The sequence below is a fragment of the Salvelinus fontinalis genome, chromosome 8 (genome assembly GCF_029448725.1).
Source record: "Salvelinus fontinalis isolate EN_2023a chromosome 8, ASM2944872v1, whole genome shotgun sequence".
Classification (NCBI taxonomy): domain Eukaryota; kingdom Metazoa; phylum Chordata; class Actinopteri; order Salmoniformes; family Salmonidae; genus Salvelinus; species Salvelinus fontinalis.
Window position 1 is genome coordinate 837896 of NC_074672.1, and position 20920 is coordinate 858815.

Consider the following 20920-nt stretch of genomic DNA (forward strand, 5'->3'; position numbering starts at 1 on the left):
GGAAATATAATGGTCTATATCACAAAAACTTTTGGTCAAGACACTTCAAAGGATACTGCATTCTTCTCCATGGAAACCACATCCTTACCATGGTTACGAGATACCATTGTCTTTTTCATTATGTAGGTCTTCATTTTTTAAATTTGATTAAAACAACAACAATACAATGATAATACAAATAGTCGATCCATCAGTGGGTGCTCTGGTCAGTATGTGGTCTCGTATGCCTTCATATATTCTGTATCTACAGTCATGGCCAAACGTTTTGAAAATGACACAAATATTAATTTCCACAAAGTTTGCTGCTTCAGTGTCTTTAGATATTTTTGTCAGATGTTACTATGGAATACTGAAGTATAATTACAAGTATTTCATAAGTGTCAAATACTTTTATTGTCAATTACATGAAGTTGATGCAAAGAGTCTTTTTCAAGAACTCTGCAATCCGCCCTGGCATGCTGTCAATTAACTTCTGGGCCACATCCTGACTGATGGCAGCTCATTCTTGCATAATCAATGCTTGGAGTTTGTCAGAATTTGTTGGGTTTTGTTTGTCCACCCGCCTCGTGAGGATTGACCACAAGTTCTCAATGGGATTAAGGTCTGGGGAGTTTCCTGGCCATGGACCCAAAATATCGATGTTTTGTTCCCCGAGCCACTTAGTTTTCACTTTTGCCTTATGGCAAGGTGCTCCATTATGCTGGAAAAGGCATTGTTCGTCACCAAACTGTTCCTGGATGGTTGGGTGAAGTTGCTCTCGGAGGATGTTGGTACCATTCTTTATTCATGGCTGTGTTCTTAGGCAAAACTGTGAGTGAGCCCACTCCCTTGGCTAAGAAGCAACCCCACACATGAATGGTCTCAGGATGCTTTACTCTTGGCATGACACAGGACTGATGGTACGCTCACCTTTTCTTCTCCGGACAAGCTTTTTTTCCGGATGTCCCAAACAATTGGAAAGGGAATTCAGAGACAATGACTTTACCCCAGTCCTCAGCAGTCCAATCCCTGTACCCTTTGCAGAATATCAGTCTGTCACTGATGTTTTTCCTGGAGAGAAGTGGCTTCTGGACACAAGGCAATCCTCCAAAAGTCTTCGCCTAACTGTGCGAGCAGATGCACTCACACCTGCCTGCTGCCATTCCTGAGCAAGCTCTGTACTGGTGGTGCTCCGATCCCACAGCTGAATCAACTTTAGGAGACGGTCCTGGCGCTTGCTGGACTTTTTTGGGCGCCCTGAAGCCTTCTTCACAACAATTGAACCACTCTCCTTGAAGTTCTTGATGATCCGATAAATGGTTGATTTAGATGCAATCTTAATGGCAGCGATATCCTTGCCTGTAACTTCCGGCGCCGACCGAGATGGCCGCCTCGCTTCGCGTTCCTAGGGAACTATGCAGTATTTTGTTTTTTTATGTGTTATTCCTTACATTGGTACCCCAGGTAATCTTAGGTTTCATTACATACAGTCGGGAGGAACTACTGAATATAAGAACAACGTCAACTCACCATCGTTACAACCAGGAATATGACTGTCCCGAAGAGGATCCTGTGTTTTGCCATCCACCCAATACAATGGATCTGATTCCAGCCGGTGACCCTAAACAACGACGCCGAAAAAGGGGCAAACGAAGCGGTCTCCTGGTCAGGCTTCGGAGAGGGGCACATCGCGCTCCACTCCCTAGCATACTACTCGCCAATGTCCAGTCTCTTGACAATAAGGTTGATGAAATCCGAGCAAGGGTAACATTCCAGAGAGACATCAGGGATTGTAACGTTCTTTGCTTCACGGAAACATGGCTCACTCAAGAGACGCTAACGGAGTCGGTGCAGCCAGCTGGTTTCTTCACACATCGCGCCGACAGAAACAAACATCTTTCTGGTAAGAAGAGGGGCGGGGGTGTATGCCTTATGATCAACGAGACGTGGTGTGATCATAACAACATACAGGAACTCAAGTCATTCTGTTCACCAGATTTAGAACTCCTCACAATCAAATGTCGACCGCATTATCTACCAAGGGAATTCTCTTCGATTATAATCACAGCCGTATATATCCCCCCCCCCCCAAGCAGACACATCGATGGCCCTGAACGAACTTTATCTAACTCTTTGTAAACTGGAAACCACACACCCTGAGGCTGCATTCATCGTAGCTGGGGATTTTAACAAGGCTAATCTGAAAACAAAACTCCCTAAATTCTATCAGCATATCGATTGTGCTACCAGGGCTGGTAAAACCTTGGATCATTGTTATACTAACTTCCGCGACGCATATAAGGCCCTCCCCCGCCCTCCTTTCGGAAAAGCTGACCACGACTCCATTTTGTTGCTTCCAGCCTACAAACAGAAACTAAAACAGCAAGCTCCCGCGCTCAGATCTGTTCAACGCTGGTCCGACCAGTCTGATTCCACGCTTCAAGACTGCTTCGATCACGTGGATTGGGATATGTTCCGCATTGCGTCCAACAACAACATTGACGAATACGCTGATTCGGTGAGCGAGTTCATTAGAAAATGCATTGACGATGTCGTACCCACAGCAACGATTAAAACATTCCCAAACCAGAAACCGTGGATTGATGGCAGCATTCGCGTGAAACTGAAAGCGCGAACCACTGCTTTTAACCAGGGCAAGGTGACCGGAAACATGACCGAATAAAAAACAGTGTAGCTATTCCCTCCGCAAGAAAATCAAACGAGCTAAGTCCCAGTATAGAGACAAAGTAGAGTTGCAATTCAATGGCTCAGACACAAGAGGTATGTGGCAGGGTCTACAGTCAATCACGGATTACAAAAAGAAAACCAGCCCCGTCTCGGACCAGGATGTCTTGCTCCCAGACAGACTAAATAACTTTTTTGCTCGCTTTGAGGACAATACAGCGCCACTGACACGGCCCGCTACCAAAACCTGCGGGCTCTCCTTCACTGCAGCCGAGGTGAGTAAAACATTTAAACGTGTTAACCCTCGCAAGGCTGCAGGCCCAGACGGCATTTCCAGCCGCGTCCTCAGAGCATGCGCAGACCAGCTGGCTGGTGTGTTTAAGGACATATTCAATCAATCATTATCCCAGTCTGCTGTTCCCACATGCTTCAAGAGGGCCACCATTGTTCCTGTTCCCAAGAAAGGTAACTGAGCTAAACGACTACCGCCCCGTAGCACTCACTTCCGTCATCATGAAGTGCTTTGAGAGACTAGTCAAGGACCATATCACCTCCACCCTACCTGACACACTAGACCCACTCCAATTTGCTTACCGACCCAATAGGTCCACAGACGATGCAATCGCAACCACACTGCACACTGCCCTAACCCATCTGGACAAGAGGAATACCTATGTGAGAAAGCTGTTCATCGACTACAGCTCAGCATTTAACACCATAGTACCCTCCAAACTCGTCATCAAGCTCGAGACCCTGGGTCTCGACCCCGCCCTGTACAACTGGGTCCTGGACTTCCTGACGGGCCGCCCCTGGTGGTGAGGGTAGGTAACAACATCTCCACCCAGCTGATCCTCAACACCGGGGCCCCACAAGGGTGCGTTCTGAGCCCTCTCCTGTACTCCCTGTTCACCCACGACTGCGTGGCCATGCACGCCTCCAAATCAATCATCAAGTTTGCGGACGACACTACAGTGGTAGGCTTGATTACCAACAACGACGAGACGGCCTACAGGGAGGAGGTGAGGGCCCTCGGAGTGTGGTGTCAGGAAAATAACCTCACACTCAACATCAACAAAACAAAGGAGATGATTGTGGACTTCAGGAAACAGCAGAGGGAGCACCCCCCTATCCACATCGACGGGACAGTAGTGGAGAAGGTGGAAAGTTAAGTTCCTCGGTGTACACATCACGGACAAACTGAATTGGTCCACCCACACAGACAGCGTCGTGAAGAAGGCGCAGCAGCGCCTCTTCAACCTCAGGAGGCTGAAGAAATTCGTCTTGTCACCAAAAGCACTCACAAACTTCTACAGATGCACAATCGAGAGCATCCTGTCGGGCTGTATCACCGCCTGGTACGGCAACTGCTCCGCCCACAAGCGTAAGGCTCTCCAGAGGGTAGTGAGGTCTGCACAACGCATCACCGGGGGCAAACTACCTGCCCTCCAGGACACCTACACCACCCGATGTCACAGGAAGGCCATAAAGATCATCAAGGACAACAACCACCCAAGCCACTGCCTGTTCACCCCGCTATCATCCAGAAGGCGAGGTCAGTACAGGTGCATCAAAGCAGGGACCGAGAGACTGAAAAACAGCTTCTATCTCAAGGCCATCAGACTGTTAAACAGCCACCACTAACATTTAGTGGCCGCTGCCAACATACTGACTCAACTCCAGCCACTTTAATAATGGGAATTGATGGAAATTATGTAAAAATGTACCACTAGCCACTTTAAACAATGCCACTTAATATAATGTTTACATACCCTACATTACTCATCTCATATGTATATACTGTACTCTATACCATCTACTGCATCTTGCCTATGCCGTTCTGTACCATCACTCATTCATATATCTTTATGTACATATTCTTTATCCCTTTACACTTGTGTGTATAAGGTAGTAGTTGTGGAATTGTTAGATTACTTGTTGGTTATTACTGCATTGTCGGAACTAGAAGCACAAGCATTTCGTAAATGGAAATGTGATGAGCAATATTATACTAAATATCAAGATCAAACAAAATATCATTTTATTATTTGATTGATTTTCTTACTTCACTGTTTTCTTTGACCTTTTTACAATTACTTGAAATTATTATTCCCCAATAACAATAAGCAGGGGCGCAACTTTGGTTTTAGAAGAGGGTGGGACATAATATATATGTTTTATCCAGTCAGATAAACACTCCACACAGACTACCCGAATCATGGCCCTAAAGCACACTGTCTCTTTTTGTATCACAATTCAATTTTAAAACAGGGTGGCCCCCCTACAGTGAAAGTTGCGCCCCTGATAATAAGGATTGCATCTTTCAGGGGATATTCATTGAAAAATATACAGCAGTGAACAATACTTTTATCATAATTTACACATTATCCTTCGGAGTAAGAATAAACTTCAGTTGTACAATTTTTGTTTCCACAATATTCTATTTTTATAATTTAACAAACTGACAGTCACATATGGTCAGTGCTTTTCCAGGGCTCATCATCAGGTTAGTAATAGGCAAAAGTATGAATGACAGAGGCACAGTGTTAAGACTATCAGGCCAGATCTTCAGGGCTTAACAATGACAATTGGGCTTAGCGATGACAATTAATAACTTTTTTGTTTATGTTTTCAAATTACAGTGAAGGAGTGTGTGAGCTGATAGGTTTTACTTCTGACCATTTTAACTAATTATTTTGTTAGTTTGAACATTTAAGTGTTAAAAGAAATTGGAACTTGTTTAAAGTGCATAAGAGAATCCTATTGAATCAAGTTTAACCACGCAAAACAGAATGCCTGGACAGGACTCCGTCTAATCAGTCAGCTAACAATTATGCAAAGTCTCACAACTAGCTGTCTGAACTAGACAGTCTGAAATAAAAAATGAAACAAGGAATAATACAAAAAAATAAGGTAATCCTGCTGCTGTATACAGGTAACATAGGGTACAGTATGTGGGAAGATATGTCTTACGGTTTCCTCCTAGTAATGCACCACTGGCTGCTGGGTACTGTAGTAGTAAATGATTGCCTCAAGCCTCGTAAGCCTCATATCTGCTGGGGAAAGCTATCAATTACACTCAAAGGCAGAATGACTTGAACCAATTAGACAGTTGCATTGGTTTATGATTGACATAACACGTGGGCTTTATGAGGCCTCACTACCTGTCCCCAGGCAACAGGCGTAGTGCAACTCCACTGACCTCCATATGATATGGATGGGTAAACCTAAAGATCAGTTTAAAAGATTCAGAAAGTGATATACAGAAGAGATCTGTAGTTCTGTACAGTGCCTGTTCTCAGCTGGGGAGATATCAGTGACACATGCCAACTCTGTTAACTACAATGACCTTTAAGAGGTCACTGTCTGCAACGTCAGGATTACAGTGGATCACACTTCAGTTGGGCTGAAGTGGAATGACCACACCATATAAAAAACCATTTTGAATTGATCAGACCAGACTGAAACACATCAGTGTTGCCAATTCTATGGGTGCTCAATGCAACACTTTTGAAATGTACTGTGTGCTACCTTGATTACAAGACAACAATTTCAATCTAAATATTTCTCTCAATTCAACAATTTCTCCCCATGAGTAGCATTCAACTATTAAATCCATTAAATACCAGAATCGCTTGTGAATCCAGAAATGCCAAAACTATTTACAAACTTTTCCCTAAAAAACAACTTGTATTAGGGAGAAACAACAGAAAATAATCATTAACAAAGAGTGTGAAGTAATGTGAACTGTGGAATAAATGTATGAATGTGATTCACAGATGGGAGAAAATTATGTGTACATGCTAGAGTGGCATACATAAGACCTACTCATGGGGGAGGATCATATTATTTCTTAGCAGAAGAACAAAAAATAAAACAACAACATAAAAATACCTAGAATCTACAAGGTTAGAAAAAAACTTTACATGTTCCAGTGTGATTCACAGATGGGAGAAAATTATGTGTACATGCTACATGCTAGAGTGGCATACATAAGACCTACCCATGGGGGAGGATCATATTATTTCTTAGCAGAAGAACAAAAAATAAAATAACAACATAAAAATACCTAGAATCTACAAGGTTAGAAAAAAACTTTACATGATCAAGTTATTTACATCCAAGGCCATTTTTCATGGAGTGCTGAAAAGAAGGAGAAGAGCGTGATGACAGAGCAAGAGTTTTATAGGTGAAAGGTGGAGGAGGCTGCATTTGTCTTTAGTATAGCTGTGTGGTTGATACAGAATGCTACAAGTTGTCTGCAGTTCGAGCGGTTAAGAGACAGCAACAATAATATCCTTCAATATGTCAAGTATCTCAACCGTGTCAGAGAGTGCATTGGTGAATAGGCAGCGGTGATGATGTGTATCAATAGTCTGCCATTTTCATTTCCTCTTGCTTATTTCCAGAAATGTGGTTAAAAGTTCAAAAGATTCAGATTGGGGCTTAGTCAACCGAGGCTCTTACAGTAAAGAAGAGAGTTTTGTCCGTTTGTTGACGTCCGTTTGTGGTGTCTGTCCATCGCTCCCCACTGTTCTTCACAACGTTATTGCTTCATCGAAGTGTTAAACATTTTCTGCTCCTTTAAATCAAAAAGCTGCGGGAGAGTTACAAGATCTAACCTCTGACTTTCCGTTAGCCACAAGCAACAAGTCCGTTTTCAAATAATTTTTGCATTCTTAAGTAATTCATGTGGTCTTGAAGCAAAAGATATCTTCAAATTCCGATTACATTCCTTAACAATAAACTTTTTACATTTTGTTTTACAAACAATACTTTTTGTCTTAATCAAAAAATGAGTGCAAAAGTACAACCGATTCCATTCCCTCAATAAGTCAATAATGTCAAATATATTCAGCTTTTTTTATCAACATTTCATGGAAAGTAAGTCACTCATTATGGGTAACAAGCAGACCAGACATGTACTTCCCAATTGATAAGATGTCTCCCTTTTTGCTTTCACTCAGCTTGATTCCACGAAGGATCAGTTGGGTCAGTCACATGCCAAAGAACTACACTTCCCAGTGATCTCAGCTCAAATACAAAAATATAAACTAGTCAGAGCAACATTTTCTATCAATTTGATTTAGTGTCCAAGTTACACCATCCAATTCTTTCATGTCAGTATGAGCATCATTTAGTACAGTATCTATATCAGTTTTTAACTACCCCAAAGTTACATTAGAGGGAGTGATGTGATGGGATAGTGTTCTCTTATTGGAGTATTTAGCCCACCTGACCCCCTAGAACTCTGTTTCATTGTAAAACAGAGGTAAGGCCTCCCTTACCTGGGTTGCCTTAACTCACACTGAGAAGAAAATCCAAGTCAAATCAGGATAAACACGGTTAATGTAGTAGGCGGCACCACAAGACTGTATTCAAGAGAGCAGGCAGGGTCGACTTAATCTGACCTCGTCTCCTGACCAGTGCTTCATACAGTTTAAATGTGGTTTCAACACGGTTCAGTCTAATACAGGAGAACGCTCTCAAACGTCCCATGAGTTCCTTAATTTATTGATCTCACGGTGAAAGATGGTTTCGGCTGATATGTAGTTTAAGGAAAATACGTTTTAGAATCATGTTAGCATTGAGGCTCATAAGATTTAATTGCCTAAAATATGTTTAAGATGACAGCAACAAGTTAACTAGCTCTTCCACGCAGTCCAACTATCGAAAGAGTTCCCGCATAGAAAACACATTCGCACAGACAAGGGAAACTCAGGTCCTCAGAACCAAAGCCTACTGTATTCAGGGGGAACAGACAAGCACACAAAGCAAAGCTCAAATACCAGGGACGTTTAAACCACGTACCTTATTTTCTCAGATAACAGCCACAAACAGTGACAAACATTTTTTTTCATTAAAATCTTCAAGGGTAATCGGAGTGTTTTTTCCCACCTAAAATAGCTATACATATACAGTACATATATATACACAGTTGAAGTCGGAAGTTTACACACACTTAGGTTGGAGTCATTAAAACACATTTTTCAACCACTCCACAAATTTCTTAAGGGTAATCGGAGTGTTTTTTCCCACCTAAAATAGCTATACACATACAGTACATATATATACAGTTGAAGTCGGAAGTTTACACACACTTAGGTTGGAGTCATTAAAACAAATTTTTCAACCACTCCACAAATTTCTTGTTAAAAAACTATAGTTTTGGCAAGTCGGTTAGTAATTGTAAAGTAATTGTTCCAACAATTGTTAATTGATAATTTCAATTATAATTCACTGTATCACAATTCCAGTGGGTCAGAAGTTTACATACACTAAGATGACTGTGCCTTTAAAAAAACTTGGAAAATTCCAGAAAATTATGTCATGGCTTTAGAAGCTTCTGATAGGCTATTTGACATCATTTGAGTCAATTGGAGGTGTACCTGTGGATGTATTTCAAGGACTACCTTCAAACTCAGTGCCTCTTTGCTTGACATCATGGGAAAATCAAAAGAAATCAGCCAAGACCTCAGAAAAAAAATTGTAGCCCTCCACAAGTCTGGTTCATCCTTAGGAGCAATTTCCAAATGCCTGAAGGTACCACGTTCATCTGTACAAACAATAGTACGCAAGTATAAACACCATGGGACCACACAGCCGTCATACTGCTCAGGAAGGAGACGAGTTCTGTCTCCTAGAGATGAACGTACTTTGGTGCGAAAAGTGCAAATCAATCCCAGAACAGCAGCAAAGGACCTTGTGAAGATGCTGGAGGATACAGGTACAAAAGTATCTATATCCACAGTAAAATGAGTCCTATATCGACATAACCTGAAATGCTGCTCACCAAGGAAGAAGCCACTGCTCCAAAACCACAATAAAAAAGCCAGACTACGGTTTGCAACTGCACATGGGGACAAATATCATACCTTTTGGAGAAATGTCCTCTAGTCTGATGAAACAAAAATATAACTGTTTGGCCATAATGACCATCGTTATGTTTGGAGGAAAAAAGGGGAGGCTTGCAAGCTGAAGAACACCATCCCAACCATGAAGCACGGTTGTGGCAGGGTGGCAGCATCATGTTATGGGGGTGCTTTGCTGCAGGAGGGACTGGTGCACTTCACAAAATAGATGGCATGATGAGGGGAAATTATGTGGATATATTGAAGCAACATCTCAAGACATCAGTCAGGAAGTTAAAGCTTTCAAATGGGTCTTCCAAATGGACATTGACCCCAAACATACTTCCAAAGTTGTGGCAAAATGGCTTAAGGAAAACAAAGTCAAGGTATTGGAGTGGCCATCACAAAGCCCTGACCTCAATCCTATAGAAAATGTACCCAACTTATTGTGGGATGCTTGTGGAAGGCTACCCGAAACGTTTGACCCAAGTTAAACAATTTAAACGCAATGCTATCAAATACTAATTGAGTGTATGTAAACTTCTGACCCACTGGGAATGTGATGAAAGAAATAAAAGCTGAAATAAATAATTCTTTCTACTATTATTCTGACATTTCACATTCTGAAACAAAGTGGTGATCCTAACTGACCTAAGATAGGGAATTTATACTAGAATTAAATGTCAGGAATCATAAAAAAACTGAGTTTAAATGTATTTGCTAAGGTGTATGTAAACTTCCGACTCCAACTGTGTGTGTATATATATATATATATGTATATATATATACACAGTACAAGTCAAAAGTTGACACACCTTCTCATTCCATTTTTTTCTTTGTTTTTCCTACTTTCTACTTTCTGGAAAAATAGTGCAGCCATGAACACAATGAAATAACACATATGGAATCGATGTAATAACCAAAAAAGTGTTAAAGAAATCAAAATAGATTTGAGATTCTTCAAAGTAGCCAACCTTTGCCTTTGCTATGCATACTCTTGGCATTCTCTCAACCAGCTTCATGAGGTAGTCACCTGGAATGCATTTCAATTAACAGGCGTGCCATGTTAAAAGTTAATTTGTGGAATTGATTTCCTTCTGAATGCGTTTGAGCCAATCAGTTGTGTTGTGACAAGGTAGGGGTAGCATACAGAAGATAGCCCTATTTGGCAAAATACCAAGTCCATATTATGGCAAGAAGAACAGCTCAAATAAGCAAAGAGAAATGACAGTCCATCATTACTTTAGGACATGAAGGTCAGTCAATCCGGGACATCTGAAGAACTCTGAAAGTTTCTTCAAGTGCAGTCGCAAAAACCTTTACGGGCTATGATGTAACTGTTTTTATTTTATTTAACTAGGCAAGTCAGTTAAGAACAAATTCTTATTTTACAATGACGGCCTACCCCGGCCAAACCCTCCCCTAACCGGACAATGCTGGGCCAATTGTGCACCACCCTATGGGACTCCTGGGATCGAACCAGGGTCTGTAGTGACACCTCTAGCACTGAGATGCAGTTCCGTAGACCGCTGTGCCACTCGGGAAATTAGATAGGTGGAAATCTGTCATTTGGTCTGATGAGTCCAAATTGGAGATTTTTAGTTCCAACGGCTGTGTCTTTGTGAGATGTAGAGTAGGTGAACGGATGATCTCCACATATGTGGTTCCCACCGTGAAGCATGGAGGAGAAGGTTTGATGGTGTGGGGGTGCTTCGCTGGAGACAGTCAGTGATTTATTTAGAATTCAAGGCACACTTAACCAGCATGGCTACCACAGCATTCTCCAGCGATACGCCATCCCATCTGGTTTGCGCTTAGTGGGACTATCATTTGTTTTTCAACAGGACAATAACCCAACACACCTCCAGGCTGTGTAAGGGCTATTTGAGAAAGATGGTTTGGGATGAGTTGGACCGCAGAGTGAAGGAAAAGCAGCCAACAAGTGCTTAGCATATGCGGGTACTCCTTCAACACTGTTGGAAAAGCATTCCTCATGAAGGTGGTTGAGAGAATGCCAAGAGTGTGCACAGTTTTCATCAAGGCAAAAGGTGTCTACTTAGAATCTAAAATCAAAAATATATTTTGATTTGTTTAACACTTTTTTTTTTACATACGACATGATTCCATTTGTGTTACTTCATAGTTTTGAAAAACCCTTGAATGAGTAGGTGTGTCCAAACTTTTGACTGGAACTGTATATTTGTGGTCAGTCCCAGCAGTCAGTCTTTAAGTGTTTAGCCAGTCTCTCCCAAAATGGCCGTCTCTAGTGCTTGACCTCAAGCATGGAGGGGTTGGACTCCATGATGGCCACAATGATGCGGTCGATGTAGTCCTGTAGTCGGAAGTTGACATCCTCCTGCTTGCGGATGGCTTCCATCAACTGCAAACAACAAAACAGATGAAATGTTTAGAAGGATAGTAACTTATATGAACTTTTCATTTGCATTGAACAATTATTTAAGAAGTTAAAAAAAGGGACAGAACAATACAGATTTCAACAATCTGCATTTAAGATTCAGAATTTTGATGGGGGATGCATCATGGGCACCAAAGTTGCAAGAAATGTATTTTATTCCACCTTTATTCATCCAAATTAGTCTTACTGAGGTAAAAATGGACATGGAAATACAGTATATTTATAACCTGTATATCAATGCGGCAGGTAGCCTAGTGGTTAGAACGTTGGACTATTAACCAAAAGGTTGCAAGATCAAATCTCCGAGCTGACAAGGTAAAAATCTGTCTTTCTGCCCCTGAACAAGGTAGTTAACCCACTGTTCCTAGGCCGTCATTGAAAATAAGAAATCGTTCTTAACTGACTTGCCTAGTTAAATAAAAGTTGAAAAAAAAATGCGAAGCCTTCTCTGTATATCTAGTGCCTTCAGAAAGTATTCACACCGCTTGCCTTTTTCCACATTTTGTTTAGTTACAAAGTAGGAATAAAATGGATTTAATTGTCATTTGGTGTCAACAATCTACACAAAATACTCTAATGTCAAAGCGGAAGAAAAATGATAACATTTGTAAAAAATGTAAGAAAAATAAAACACTAATACATCTTGATTAGATAGGTATTCAACCCTCAGTCAATACAACTGAGAGTCTTTCTTGGTAAGTCTCTAAGAGCTTTCCACACCCGTTATTCTTCTCAACATTTTTCAATGTCTGTCAATTTAGTTATTTATCATTGCTAGCAGATTTAAGTCAAAAACAGTAACTCGGCCACTCAGGAACATTCACGGCTTTATTGGTAAGCAACTCCAGTGTACATTTAGCCTTGTGTTTTAGGTTATTGTCCTGCAGAAAGGTGGATTAATCTCCAGATGTCTGGTGTAAAACGCACAGAAACAGGTTTTCCTCTAGGATTTTGCCTCTGCTTAGCTCCATTAAGTTCATTTTTTTATCCTGAAAAATTCCCCAGTCCTTTAACGATTACAAGCACACCCATAAGATGACGCAGCCACCACTACGCTTGAAAATATGGAAAGTGGTCGTCAGTAATGTCTTGTGTTGGACACTTTGTATTCTGGATAAAAGTGAATTGCTTGCCACATTATTTGCAGTATTACTTTAGTGCCTCGTTGCAAACCGGATGCATGTTTTGGAATATTTGTATTCTGTACAGGCTTCCTTCTTCCCATTCTGTCAATTAGGTTAGTATTGTGGAGTAACTACAATGTTGTTAATCCATCCTCAGTGTACTCTTATCACAGCCATTGAACTCTGTAACTGTTTTAAAGTCACCATTGGCCTTGTGGTGTTTCCTTCCTGTCCAGCAACTGAGTTAGGAAGGATGCCTGTATCTATGTAGTGACTGGGTGTATTGATACACCATCCAAAACGTAATTAATAACTTCACCAAGCTCAAACGGATACTCAATGTCTGCTTTTTTTTCTTTTCCATTTACCAAAAGGTGCTTTTCTTTGTGAGCCACGGAAAACCTCCGTGGTCTTTGTGGTTGAATCCGTGTTTAAAATGCACTGCTTGATTTAGGGACCTAACAGGTAATTGTATGTGTGGGGTACACTATTACATGCAACTTATTATGTGACTTGTTAAGCATATGTTGTCCTGAACTAATTTAGGCTTGCCATAACAAAGGAGTTGAATACTTATTGGCTCGAGACATTTCAGTTTGTCACTTGCAATACATTTAGAAGATTTTTGAAAAACATACTTCCATGTTCACATTATGGGGTATTGTGTGCAGGCCAGTGACAAAAAAATATAGAAATGTTATCAATTTTAAATTCAGGCTATAACACAATAAAATGTTGAAAAAGTCAAGGGGTGTGAATACTTTTTGAAGGCACTGTATATGTGTATCTGCTGTCTACTATCTATATTGTGACTCACTTCTCCCCGGGACACAGAGTTGATCTCGGCCGCCAGTGACTCGGAGAAGGAGGCCGTCATCAGGTTCTTGGCTCCCTGGATGCTCAGGTTGATGATCTGGCAGTTTAGCTCGTCGTTCTGCTCCTTCAGACTGCGGTTGTCTTGCTTGAGGCGTCGGATCTCCTGCTCCAGCTCGGCCTCACGGGTGCGGCTCTGGTACTCTTGCAGCCCAGCACTGGGCGAGAGCCCCCTCCTGGCCTCTGCCTCCAGCTTGTACAGCTGTAGGTGCTCCAGCTGCTTCCGCAGGTCCTCAATCAGCTGGTTGAGGGAGGGGAGAGAGACAGAATGCTGTTAGAGAGAGATACTCTTGCAGTCTATTCTGCAAGAGCAACTAGTCACCAACCGTTGGAAGGGTTGGATGAGAAAAAAACAATAATTGTAGGTATCCTTTTTTACTAGGGCACTCAAACGATTTAAATAAATGTGATTAATCACATGATTTTCTATAGTTAATTGCGATAAATCAAATGTTTTGAATTTGCTCAAATTTGTCCCTAAAGAAAGATTTTTCAATTTAAAAAGCAGTGCATTGAGTTACAGGCATACTATGCTTTGATTGTAAGGGATGGAAACACAAAATAATCTCTATCAGAAACAAAATGCTCCAAATGTTTAAGTAGGCCTATTCTCTGGTATCAATGTTTTTGATGTTTAACATTTTGCATGCACGCGCACACATTCTGTTAAAGCTTCAGGTTAACTGTAGGAAAAAAATAGAACTGGCTCACTGGATACAAAGAGCATTTCAACCTGTCCAACAATATTATGAATTCCACAGATGACAATAACAACAGATCAGCCAGAGGAGTATACTACGACTGAAGCTAGATCTACTCAGGGTTTTCTAAAGCTAGCCAGCTTCAGTTAGCTTCACATTCAAGCTCAGGCTTTATCCGTACTACGGCGGTAGATATTGCTTGTCCGCCTGCTGCTAACTACATTTTACATTTTAGTCATTTAGCAGACGCTCTTATCCAGAGCGACTTACAGTAGAGTGCATACATTTTTTATTACATTTTTATTTTTTTACATACTGAGACAAGGATATCCCCTACCGGCCAAACCCTCCCTAACCCGGACGACGCTATGCCAATTGTGCGTCGCCCCACGGACCTCCCGGTTGCGGCCGGCTGCGACAGAGCCTGGGCGCGAACCCAGCCCAGCCTGGGCGCGAACCCAGAGACTCTGGTGGCGCAGCTAGCACTGCGATGCAGTGCCCTAGACCACTTGTAACTGCGTGCATTGAGATAATGCTGAAACATCAATCAATGGGTGGGGGTCTGTGCCACATTTTAATTTTTTCCGAAATCAAAATGAAAGAAAAGTTATCTTTCAAATTCAGCAGGCTATGGTGTGAAATAGGCTTGTTGAAGTGCCGTCTTTATTTTATTACTTATCGTTAATGCCGTCTTTGGTGTGCTTATCAATGCACAAGCACCTTTTTTCACATTCCTATCGATAAAATAATTATATTAAGTTATACACAAGTTTTACTGTGCGTGAAGTTTAAAATCTATTCTGACATTACTAAATGTAAAATGCAATAGGTATTTTAACATGACTATTTTTTAACACACAAAGAAACATTTTATCAGTCGTCTTCCTCAAATGAAGGGGATGATGACGCAATCTTTGCGAGAGGGAGGGAATATGATTTAATAGGTTCGCAACTCGCAGTTCAGACACTTCATTCAGAATAAATGGAGTTAGCCTGCGCGGGAGCAGGTTAGTTCTGAAGGATTCGTTGCCATTGAAATGAACCTGTCTAAAAGGTGAGCCACTTTGATGGTACCGGTTATCCCATGTTGAACTGGATGACCATTGTTGCCTTGCTAACTCCTCAAACCACGTACGTAGTATACGGCTAACATCTGAGTTAATGTAATACAGCTATTAGATCTAGCCTAGGAACAACTTATCCATGTTCTTCAACATGAACTAGCTACAAGTTGCTTCTACTAGAATTGTGATAATGTGCTTAAAGATGCACTATGCAGAAATCGCGACGCCATTTTAGTAGTTTAGTTTTCCTAATTTCAGTTTATGTGACAAAACAAGCAAATATAGTGTACCATTGTGCAACCTAAACTGCTGTCAAATATATTTTCAATAACCAAAAACATTTTATTTGAAGCAGGTGTACAAAACCTAAAAACGAAACTTAAGAACGGGAAGCATACAAATAACAGACATAACAGATCTATCACTTCTTAGACTGGTTTTTAATTAGAATGATAGATCTATAACTCACATTTCTATATAAATTTGGTCGGGTCTCCCAAAAAGTTACATATTGCAGCTTTAAATCTTTGACTGGAGAACTACAACAAAACAGTAGCTAAATGGAATGGATGTCCTGTTCAGATTCAAATCAATGTTGGAAGTTCGAGTTATATAAAGAGGCATTCAGCGATGGCCATTTTCAATATTTGTTTGGTTAGCTACAGTAGCTAGCTAACGTTAGCGTAACCAGGTCTTAATTAGAGCCGCATCCTGTCGGCACCTCTCAGACTTGCCCTTGTGTGTTCCGGCGCCTATGTGCCCGGCTTCGTTACCTCACACGGCATAATTTTTTATACAATTTGTTCACTGTAAACATAAAAAAGTGATCAGAGTTAAATAAAGTTGACTCCTGGTTATTTCTCCCGCTTCCCAGAAAGAAAAAAAAGTAAAAGCATGGTGATCCTTCTGTGGAATCATCCTAATCTGTCACGACTTCCGTCGAAGTCGGGTCCTCTCCTTGTTCGGGCGGCGCTCGGCATCGCCGGTCTTCTAGCCATCGTCGATCCACTTTTCATTTTCCATTGTGCACATTCCCCGTGAGCGCACAACGGGTTATTTTTGCTCAAGGTAGTAAGGATCTGCTGTCTCTTTGGCCTCTCCTCCCCACAAGTCATAATAGGGTCTGTCTGGGAAGTTGTTGGCTGCCGTTTTTGCCTTTAACGTTTTAGTTGCCTGTCTGCGGTTCAAGAGCCGTTTCTCTCTCCTTAGACCGGTGCTGGTTGGCCCTCTCCAGGAGTCTGAGGTGCGGGAGGTTCCTCCGCTCCCTCTGGACATCGAGGGGGCCCCGGCGTACTCCGTTCGCTCTATACTGGATTCGAGGCGTCGGGCGAGGGGCCTTCAGTGCCTTGTGGAGTGGGAGGGGTACGGTCCGGAGGAGAGGTGCTGGGTTCCGGTGGAGGAAGTGTTGGACCCTTCAATGCTGCGGGAGTTCCACTCGCCCTCCGGGTCGTCCCCGAGGCCGGCGTTGGCGTGCGGTCAAGGGAGGGTACTGTCACGACTTCCGCCGAAGTCGGGTGCTCTCCTTGTTCGAGCGGTGCTCGGCGTCGCCGGTCTTCTAGCCATTGTCGATACACTTTTCATTTTCCATTTGTTTTGTCTTGTTTTTCCACACACCTGGTTTCAATTCCCTAATTTTCTTGTTGTGTATTTAACCCTCTGTTCCCCCCATTGTCTTTGTGTGGGATTGTTTATTGTAGTGCTTATGCACATTCCCCGTGAGTGCACGACGGGTTATTTTTGTGCCCATTAATCTTGTTTTTCTGGATGCCGTTGGTTTTGCTTATTAAATCTCCGGTTATTACCCAGTTCTGCTCTCCTGCGCCTGACTTCTCTGCCGCCAATTACCTACCCCGCTACATAATCCTTCCACATTGATTTCAAACCTGCTCTCTTATTTGTACATATTGGTTATGGGGCGGACCCGGCGAGGTAAGTAACTGATCTTGAAACAGATCTTGGCAGTGGTGGTCAGCTGGTGAAGAGGTCCCTACGTAATCACGTCACGTAGCCTAGGCTAGTCGTCTCCCTACTAAATTTGAAACTGAGGGAGAGCCAAATCAAAAATGTATAAGAAAAGGCAATCAACTTTGATTAAGTTTTTCAAGTCCAAACGTCATGAAAAATATGGTGAATCAAACCCGAAACGAGCCAGAGAACTGTCAGTGCCGGATGAGAGGAGTGAGAAGAAAACTGCTCCTGATGGCAATGCCTTAGATAGCAGCGCTGCTTATCCTGCCAGTTCAGCATCACCACTGGCACCTCCACTAGCTAGTAGGTCTATTAATGAGTCAGTGCATCCACCAACGTAGTGCCCGGAACAGGTGCAATTTGGACAGAGGCTCAGTTCAAGACCAAGCAAACTTATAAGCCCTGGCTTGTCAAGTAAAATTCAAAGCTTGGCTGTCCAACATGCAAAAAGGTATGGAGTTTGGGCCCAGAATACACTGGAGGGATGAAACTAGCAAAAGAGTGAGTGAAATGTACAGTAACAAAGAGCCCCGAACATGCCCAAACCAAGGCCCCTTTAGCTGCAACATGCATTGTAGACAAGTCTAAAGAGAACACCTTAACACAGGTTGTAGTTAAAGCTCAAAATAAAAACATAGACACTACAGCTAGTCTTTTGAACAGTTTATACGGAGGCTAAACATCACAGACCCGCTCACGGTTTTGAGCAAGAAATTGACTGTCAGGAGTTAAATTAACTTGAGATGGGGAGAATTCTCCATTCCAATGTTGCTTGCTCCAACATACAGCAACATATTTAATCCAAAATGAAGCAAAAACGATTTGAAAGAATAGTACAGCTCTCTCCCAAAATCAGCCTAATGCTCGATGAGGCTACTAGTTTGAATAAAAGAGTGCCATCATTGTATATATCAGACTTCAGCTGGCAGATATGGATATACCGGCAAACATTTTTGTTGATCTTGTGGAACTGGAGGATTTATCTGCTGAGGGAATTGTCTGTAATCTGTATTAGAGGGTATAACGTTTACTGAGGACTTTCTCTCCAAAACCCTCATTGAAATTACGTGTGATGGTGCGTCTGTCATGCTGGGATGCAAGAGTGGAGAAGCAACAAGGCTCCAGGTCCTCTTCCCTAATTTAACTGTTTGGCACTGCTCGGCACACAGGCTTGAGCTTGCAGTAGGCGATGTGGTAAAAGTGATGGGATCTATCAATCATTTAAAAATACTAAAGGACAAGCTATTTGCGCTTTATAGAATATCCAACAAAAAATTAATGGAGCTGAGGGAGTGCACAGAGTGTTTAGACATTCAGCTGTGCAAAATCGGCAGGATCTTGGACACTAGATGGGTGGCATCCAGTTTTAGAACTGGAGAGTCTGTGTGGAACAATTACCCGGCTCTTCACAAGCATTAACAAGTATTTCACAACAGAAGCTGAGGATGCTTCCCACGACGGCGTGACCCATCAGAGCTGTAGTGGCCTGGCCATGCGCATTTCCTTGCATGCATTTGTTAACAATCTAGGCCTTATATGTGATGCACTTCCAGAACTATCAGAATTGTCACTCAAGCTCCAAAAGAGAGACTGCACAATTATTACTGCACACAAGGCAGTCACCAGGGAAGCGAGGGTGTTCAGGGCAATGGCAGAGCAGCCAGGCCGACACGACACACACAACTCAGCCAGAGAGGGATTCAGGAGAACTCTTTCCAATGTGTCAAACTGAATGGTGGAAGACCCAGTGCCTCTCTGCATACCTCCACCATATCAGGGCTACTCTTTCTGAACCTTGTTGGCCCACCCCTGACCCAATACAACCCAGTCCCCTATATGAGGTCATGGATTGCTAAAGGACACAAATGCGTCACAGACACCAGGAGCAAAACAAGAAATAGGGAGGAGAATACGCACAAGGAAATGGCTGTGTTGTGGGAGGTTTTGGAAAACTAAGGTAGGAACATCTTTTTCCATTACAAACTTGTTCTGTAAAGTTAATCTGAATATGCGCTTCATATTATCACATAGGCAGGAGGCCTATGTATTATAATATATGTTCTGCTATAGCTTACATTTATTTATTTGAAGTATATTCTGATATCAAATCAAATGATTGTGATATGTTTGTTCTACTGCTACATTGATGTCTTGAAAGGTATATGAAATTCGAGTCTTGCAAGCCCCACAGCTGGCTATGTGTGCATATGCATATGGCGGGTGTTCTGCAATGACGCCTAAATATTATGCTGGACATTCTGCCCTATCAAGCAAAAGAGCAGTAAATGCATTTGTTCAAAAAAATGTGTTTACATTTTTTATACATGCTTTATCATGTGGACAAAAATCCTGACTCCATTGTGTTGTGTTATGGAGAAAATGGGAGGGGTCATGTTTGCAGTAACTGCAAAAAGTTACAGTGAAACCAAGGAAAAAGTCAGAAACTGCCATCACACACACGTTAGTTACTGCCTTTTACCTTGGTTTCACTGAGCTTTGGGCTGCAGTGTCTATGGTTGACCATGGTATCATTTATTATTCTTTGCGGATACAAGTATCGAACTATATGACACTGACAGCTACATACAAACAAATATATTAACACAAGTTGGTGTTAAAAAAAAATCGTAATGGAAACGTATTCCAGTGGGTGTACCAAGCAAGAAGGTAACTGGTAACTAGGGTCAAAGGTCATATTAGAGGTCAGGGTAAATATAAATAAAAAATAACCTCACAGTAAGACAACATCTCAAATGGTCTGTTACAATTGTGACCCGTTTCAGGAAACTAGGCATATGTCGCCGTTCACTACTTCACAGGAGAGCTGTTTGAACAACTTTTTTTAAATATCAAAATGCATTCTTTGGCAGAAATGCCTTCTCGAACATGGGAACTTTCATGTGCCTTAATAACAAACGTGTATGCCATCTGTAAATACAAATAAAATTGTTAAATTACAAGCCTAGTTGGTTTAGCCACAGAAAAAGTCAGCAACCTTCCCGCTAGCCATGATTGGCTGAGATAATGAGTGGGCTGGATATGCCGAGAGATGAGTTTGGATTGGTTTGCCATACAGCACGCTTCTGTCCATTTAAGCTGGTCAGTATGTGTAGGTAATCCTGCTTAACGCAGCTTTAAAAATGTTTTTATCGCGTAGTTAACTGCATATATGTTGCTCTACATTTCCTGGAGCACCGAGTTTTGAAATCAGTGTAATTGAGTATGATAGCTAAGGTAATGGAGAAAACACCTGTCTCCGGAT

The 20920-nt window shown here is 41.9% G+C and overlaps 1 protein-coding gene across 2 annotated transcripts in view; it reads right to left on the minus strand.

Annotated features, from left to right (window-relative positions):
* Positions 1–4679: 4679 nt before the first annotated feature.
* LOC129860335 (rab11 family-interacting protein 3-like) overlaps positions 4680–20920 on the minus strand; it is a 90100-nt gene continuing 73859 nt past the window's right edge. For both annotated transcript variants that reach the window (XM_055930654.1, XM_055930653.1), the window contains 2 exons: positions 13870–14166; positions 4680–11892 (listed from right to left, as the gene is read on the minus strand). In XM_055930654.1, the coding sequence (XP_055786629.1) occupies positions 11776–11892; positions 13870–14166 (414 nt within the window). In that variant the 3' untranslated portion in view covers positions 4680–11775. The remainder of the gene's footprint in view (positions 11893–13869; positions 14167–20920) is intronic.